The sequence below is a fragment of the Silene latifolia genome, chromosome 11 (genome assembly GCF_048544455.1).
Source record: "Silene latifolia isolate original U9 population chromosome 11, ASM4854445v1, whole genome shotgun sequence".
In the NCBI taxonomy this organism is placed as follows: domain Eukaryota; kingdom Viridiplantae; phylum Streptophyta; class Magnoliopsida; order Caryophyllales; family Caryophyllaceae; genus Silene; species Silene latifolia.
The window spans coordinates 65,825,654-65,832,810 of record NC_133536.1 but is presented as its reverse complement, the minus strand read 5'-3'; the positions used below and the strand labels follow the sequence as shown (position 1 = coordinate 65,832,810).

Genomic DNA, 7,157 nt, shown 5'->3' with positions numbered 1-7,157 from the left:
AATGGGATTTTTCTTTCACCAGCTGGACGACTTACTCTAATCTCATCGGTTCTATCAAATCTTTCAAATTACTTTCTATCGGTCTTCAAAATACCGGTAAGTGTGGCAAATAAGATTAACTCTATTTTGGCACAATTTTGGTGGACGGGATGTAGGATGGGGCATAATATCCACTGGTGTAGCAAAAATTTTCTGAGCCTACCAAAGAGTGGGGGTGGCTTGGGCATTCGAAATGTGAAATGTCTTAATCAAGCATTATTGGCCAAACATGGGTGGAGAATCGTTTCTGGAGAATCATCTCTTTTCTGCAAGATTTTCAGGCAAAAGATTTTTGGCACACAGGTGATCCAGCAAGGTATGACCCCCCTTAGGGGCACCTGGTGTTCATGGGGTACACGGAGCATCCTATATGGGTTATCTGTCATCATGGAGAATATGGGGTGGAAGCCTGGTTTTAACTCGAAGATCAATGTCTGGACTGCAAGATGGGTGAGGGGAGAGAGACCGGAGCCTAAAGAAGACTGGCTAAACCTTAGCAATGGATTCCTTGCTAATCTGCAGGTACGGAACCTGTTCCAATCTAATGGTAGGTGGTATAAGGTCTTCATTGAAGGGTTGTTCACTGAGGAGTGGGCTACACGGATCCTTGCTATACCAAGGTGCGAAGTGAGAAGCGAAGATAAGGTTTTTTGGCCGCTCACAACAACAGGCAATTATACGGTAAAGAGTGGATATGGTTTAATATTTACCGATTACATGGCCAAAGTTGGGACGGATAAGGACAACTGTAGACTCAGCGATCGAGGATGACTGTTCTGTCGGAAAGTGTTATGGAGGTTGCCTATCCCACAGATGTGGAAACTCCTACTCTGGAAGATTATTACAAATGTGCTTCCGACCGGGAATGAGATCATGAAGCGGAAGATTGATGCGGATCCGTTCTGTGACATGTGCGGAGGAGACCAGCACATTATGGAAACACCTGAACACCTGTTCAGGGACTGTGGTCTCTCAGGAAGGATCTGGGCTGGATCGGTCCTAGGCATTCGGGTCGAGGGTGCATGGGGCATTCCAATTTCAAATTGGATTTGCGACTGGATACACTATTTACAAAAAAAGGATGAGGGGATGAACCAGGTGATCTATTTTGTGGCAACTTTTTGGGGCTTATGGACAATGAGGAACAAAATTAAATTCCAAGATCAAGCGGTCAATTCGCATGTGATCACGAATATGGTCTACAAGGTTATTGGGGAGAAAGTACACATCTTGTGTAATTCCATGAACTTGAGGCAAAATCGGAGTGATCTGCGATGTGAGGAAGAAGGATCCCTCCAAAGGGATGTGGTCGATATTCGCAACGGCCATCCTATGTGTGTTGTAGGCAAGTCATCCGGCTGTACGGTGGTACGCGTAAAAGTGGATGCTAACTGGAACCAGACTTTTGAGGCGGCTTTCGGGTGGATTGCTTATGATGGCACGGGGCAGGAATTAGGTCGTAGACAGGTACGCACCAGAGCTGAATCACTGCTGCAAGCTGAAGCCCTGGGGGTTCGGGATATCGTGGAGTGGGCACGTGAAGAGCAGATTTTACATCTTTATATCTCGTCGGATTGCTTGCAACTTATCAGCCAAATAGCAGGAGTGGACAAGGATAATCACAGGATCGCAGGGCTCTTGGAGGACCTTAGGGGTTCTTTTAGTTTCTTTCACTGTTTATGTTTCAATTTTATTCCGAGGCAGATGAATGGCATTGCGCATAGCCTTGCTAAGCAAGCCATGAAACTGTAGAACCTTCTTTTACAGCTGACAAAAAAAAAAAAAAAAAAAAAAACTCAAGACCTTCGTAATGGGAGGTATAGTTACTATTTTAGCCAACTACCTTTGCCCCGGGTTCAACTCCCAAGGGATTTATACTCCTCTTGAGGGGAGTACTTTAATTGATGAACACGCCATCTTCACCCACCACCGGTGGTGTAACTACACTCAAGAAGGGAGTGTAGAATGGCTCACAAAAGGTTGCACCCCCATCATCCTTGCGGGTTGGAATATACCGGGCACCGACCCAAGATTGAGCCCATATTCACCTGCACCAAGCTACCTCCTTGATATCCAAATCCTCGAAAATCCCCCTCAAAGGGAAGAGCCGCCCCGCCAACAACAAGTACCTCGTGGGGTACCGGCAAGGTCTACTCTCCCACCTTCCTATGTGCCTATCCCACCATACCCTACTCCTTATACCGAATTCCGACCGGAAATCCCCAATACCCCGGGCATTAATGATTTGATGAAACTCATGAATAGAGTGGACCTCGGGGTACATGAAGGGAGGGTCGACAACTACTTGGCTCTTTATCCCCAATACTATAACATGGCTCAACAAGGGTATATTGACCCCAATGGTTCTAAGCCCTCTTGGGCCCAACCACAACATTTGTTCCCTAATCAAGGGGACCAAGCTTGGAATCTCGGTGGTGGAGGGTACTCGGGCCAAGGAGGAGGTCATGACCAAGGAGGGTTTGACCAAGGAGGGTACTGGGGCCAAGAAGGAGGGTATGACCAAGGCGGGAGTTCTCACCGGTATGGCTACCCCCAAGATGAGGATGATGACGAGTGAAAGAGGCCTACCTTATCACCTCTATTTGTATGATACTCCTCTCTCCATCTCTCCTTTGTTTATACATTACATTTAGTGTAGCTTTCGCATACATTTGTATCATATTGCATTTGCATTAGCTAGTTCATATAGTATAGGTTGCATTGTAATATATCTCACATGATTCATGTAGTTAGTTGCATATAGACTAGAATTCATGCATAGTTACTAATGGCCAAACCTATTCATTTCTACACTAGAAATAGTGTTTAAATCGGTTCGGGGAGGTTTAATCATCGGTGACCATAATTTACTAGAAATCATATAGTGTAGTTTAGATTGCATTCATTTATTATATATGTCATATAGAATTGCATTTAGTTAGAGCATGCATTCATTCATATCATATCATTGCATTTGTACTTTATTTCAAAAAGATCAAAAATCCAAAAAAATATGTATTTCTCTTTTATTCCTACTCCTACATGTACATTGAGGACAATGTCCAAAATAAAGTGGGGGATGGGAATTTATATTCCAAAAATGCATAAAAATTGAAAAATTTCGAAAAATCACAAAAACATATCTTTTTATTTCATAAAATCAAAAACCATAAAAATTTGAAAAATTGAAAACCCAAAAACATGTTCATTTCCCTTGCAGTGTAGACTTGTATATATTGTTTTGTATATATTGTGTTTGTTCATCCTTTTTCACATTGATCGACTATGCCATATCCGAGACATGAGGAATATGAAGACCGCATGGTATGATTTTTCCAATCTCCTTTTTCCTCTCTATGTTAATGACTATGTGGCTTTATTTTTATTGATGCGGTATAACAATTTGAACTTAGGACTTGCATTTAGTTTATATGTCATATTAGTTGGTAGAATCATTTGCATTAGGATGTTTATATGCTAGTTGCATCATGGCATATAGTTGCATGTTAGAAAAATTTTGTGGAACCGTCTACTTGGGAAGCTTGACAAGTGTATATAGGCCCTAGTAGATGCTTTTTCTTCTTAAGACTTTGCTTGTTAGAATACTTGTAAAACACCCTAGGATGTGTCATGCTAGTATCCTTTGACCCATTGATTAAGGCCTAGTCAAGAGTACCTTGTGATGTGATAACTCCTTGGCTACCGTTTATTCCAAGGTGACCCTTGAAACCATGCATCCATCCATCATCCATGTTCTACCACATTTTTGTCATCAAAGGGAATGGGCACAAAAAGAAATTGATTTGAGTTCAATGAAATGAAAAGTGAAAGAAAGTTTGCAAAAATGCATCAAATGAAAAGAGGAGCAAAAATAGAACTCCCATGCTTCAAAAATAAGGCACCCTCGTTACTAATTGGGGTGACTTTGAAAATGTTTAAAAGAAAATGCAAAAATTTGAAAATTGTTAAGTGTTGAAATGCCAAAAATCAAAAAGAAATGGCAAGAAAGTGTTCTCAAATGTCAAATGCCACAAGAAATTGGGGGAAAAAACAACAACAAAGCAAACTCCCAAATGAAACTCAAATACTATCGATCCCTTTATCCATCGTATCCATTTTTGTGCATGGTAGAGAGGGGACGACTCTTCTTCTTGTCTAGGCGAGAAGGGGAATTCCGTGATCCTCCAGTGTTTCTAACACCATAGGGAGTCTATTCTTGACAAAAGCATTTAACGATTGAGGACAAAGGTACCCTAGCTTGACACAACTTGGAGGTGATTTATTGGTATCCTTCTAGGCTTAGTAGTTTGAAGAAATTGCATCTATGAAGGAGTGTGTACCCTTGAATTGCTTCCCTTGTAGATAATTTCCGCCACTTAGATGAGGAAAGTGGCTATTCTTTTGTAGATGCATCCATTACTTGTTTTGTGTGCTTTAATGTTTGGATGTGTTGCCATTTTGGCAAGACCCACCTTGCCTTGTAAGAAGGCATCCTACCTCATGGTTGTCTTGTTGTGAGTTGAAGGGGCGGAGTGAGACCCGCTAATTGTCTCATATCGGCTATATTAGTAGGTTAGTTTAAATAAAGGTCTAGTTTTTGTCACCTCTTTACTCGGGACGAGTAAAGGTTCGGTTTGGGGATATTTGATGTGACCATTATTTGAGCATATTTAGTCCCCTAATTGAGCCTATTTTGCATACTATTATATCTTTCCTTGGCCATTTTATCCGTCAAAACCTTCCTATTTGCTTTCCTAGTGCATTTCGTATGTTTTGTAGGAAAGAAGATAATTAGGCGGAAATTCCCGTCTTTCGTGCGTATTTGGAAGCTTATTGCCGATATTTGATGGACTAGTATGAAGAGGAAGCAAGAACTAAAGACCAATCCTACAAGAATAAAAAGAAAGTGAAGAAAAGGATTCTGTAGCAGAACCCGAGCGGCCAAACAGGCGAGACGCCCGTCCAGAGTGACAATCCGAGCGTCCAAGCAACAAAGATGCTCGGATTCCTCTACTACAATCCGAGCGGATTTGCAGAAAGACGCCTGTGCACCCCCTCAAGAATCCGAGCGTCTTCCCTTCCTGGACGGGCGGACCGCAACGTCTTCAGCCGAGATGCTCATCCCTCCAAAAAGACTAGCATTTCCCTGCTTAAAACTCAAAAATGTAATTACTAATTTAGCCTTAGTTAACCTAATGAAGCTCTACTATATATACCCCATTTGTAAATAATCATAGGAGAGTTTGAGAGGATATTAAGCCTCCGTATTAGAGGTTCCTCTTAGATTCAATTAGGAGTAGATTAGAATAGATTAATCTCAATCTTTCCACAAAATTACACATTAATCTTTCCTTAATTATTGTTCTAGTTTATTATTATTGGGTAATTGAAGATTATTGGGTTATTATTGGGAGATTGACAACCTTTCATCAATAAATCAAGTTCTCTTCTTTTATTCTTTGCTTTATTATTTGGAATCTCAAGTTTGGTATAATTATTTTACCCTTTACTCTTTATTGTTCATTTCTCCATTCTATTATCATGTTTATACTTGTTGTGATTATTGACACCATTAATGACATGTTTACCATGATAATAAATGAGTAGTCTCTTAACTAGGATTAGTGGGTAATTAGGGGAAACCAACATGGGATTGATTCATGCTTAATCTAATATGTTCACATGATTAAAATTGCTTGCTTGTTGTGATGTCAACCTATGCACATGTTATGTTTGATGAAATGCTAAGCCTATGAATCCTTGCATTTTTACCCATCTCTTATCTACTCAACAAGACTTGTAAGATATAAACCAACTCGAGTCTTGTTAGACCATGCATAGAAGTTGAATAGGAGAAAATTAAGTCGACTTGTAGGTATTGTACAATCTAATCGATTCGGCTCCGGGACCCAACTCTTCCTATGATCCGTAAGACATAAACCAACTCGGTTCAATTACAACACTAATTGCTTGCAACTTTGTAAACATGTTTGTATGGTCAACTCCCATGAATTCTCTATGACCCCATGACATCCTAGTGATTTTAATCAATTGTTTACATCCTTCCTTTCATTGTTTGCTTTACTTTATTGCTTTTATTAGCATAGACACAACTACAAACCCAAATCAATTATGACACTAGCATAAATTGAGATAGATAGACTTAGAACCCAAAGCACACCGTCCCATGGATCGACCTCGACTTACTGCTAACTAGTTGTTTGTTGAGTATTATAAATGTTTTTGATTGGATGTGACTCGACGACATCGCACCCACGTCACTACTTCGCGGGGAAGACCCCGGCGTTGGTGGTGATCGAGGGGAGGGAGACGGCTCCTCCTCCCTGTACTGCAGAGCAGAGAGTCCGCTTGTGGCTCTGGTGGTTCTTGTCTTCGATTTACCTCGGAGACAAGGGGGAGAGGCTTTCGACAAAGCTTCTTCCTTTTCTTTCTGACCTGAGCTCCCTAGGCCATTGGGATTGGGTCACTTCTGGTTTTGCGGTCCTCATCCGCTTCATGAGGGCCATGGTTCGTCCGGAGTTGATGGAGAAGAGGACCTCTCCTGCTGCTGTCGGCCCTGGACTGTTGTTGGAGGTAAGAACCTTCATTTTTTCTCATGAAAGATTATTTCTTTTTCTTGTCAAATCACGAAAGATCGTTATTAATTATCTGCTTTACAGGCGTGGGTGTACTCCTACTTTCCGGGCCTCACGCCCAAGAGGATGGAGCCAGTGGAGAAAGCCTATCCCGTTGTGAGGGATTGGGTGATGTGCCGCACGAGGAGTCGGCGTTCTTTCCATGACGTTTGTCGGCAGGAGGTGAACGCTCTTCAGCTGGACGGCGTGAGTATTTCACCTTACACTTTATTTGTTTCTCTTCCTTTACTTTAGAACTGATCTAGGAATTACCCTTCATTTGCTTTTCTAGTGGGTGCCCAGGCCTTGGGAGGAGTACACTGGCGCTCCTCCTTTCGTGGCTGAGGTCCTTCGACCTAGGAGCTCGAGCCGACTGCTGTTGAGGACGTCGATGAGTCATGTGTGGTACTTGGGTGAGCGCCTGGCTCGTCAGTGCTCTTGGGACGTCTTAACGGTTCCCATCGATCCTCCTCGGGCGATGTT

At 42.0% G+C, this 7,157-nt stretch overlaps 1 protein-coding gene across 1 annotated transcript; it reads left to right on the top strand.

The window, feature by feature from the left end:
• Positions 1 to 852: 852 nt before the first annotated feature.
• On the top strand, positions 853 to 1,791 carry LOC141613503 (uncharacterized). Its single transcript, XM_074432244.1, has one exon. The coding sequence runs from the start codon at positions 853 to 855 to the stop codon at positions 1,789 to 1,791; it is 939 nt and encodes a 312-aa protein (XP_074288345.1).
• The last annotated feature ends 5,366 nt before the right edge of the window (positions 1,792 to 7,157 follow it).

Bases quoted from the DNA above. Each gene is read 5' to 3' on its own strand.
- LOC141613503 (XM_074432244.1), top strand. From the start codon at position 853: ATGTGGAAACTCCTACTCTGGAAGATTATTACAAATGTGCTTCCGACC.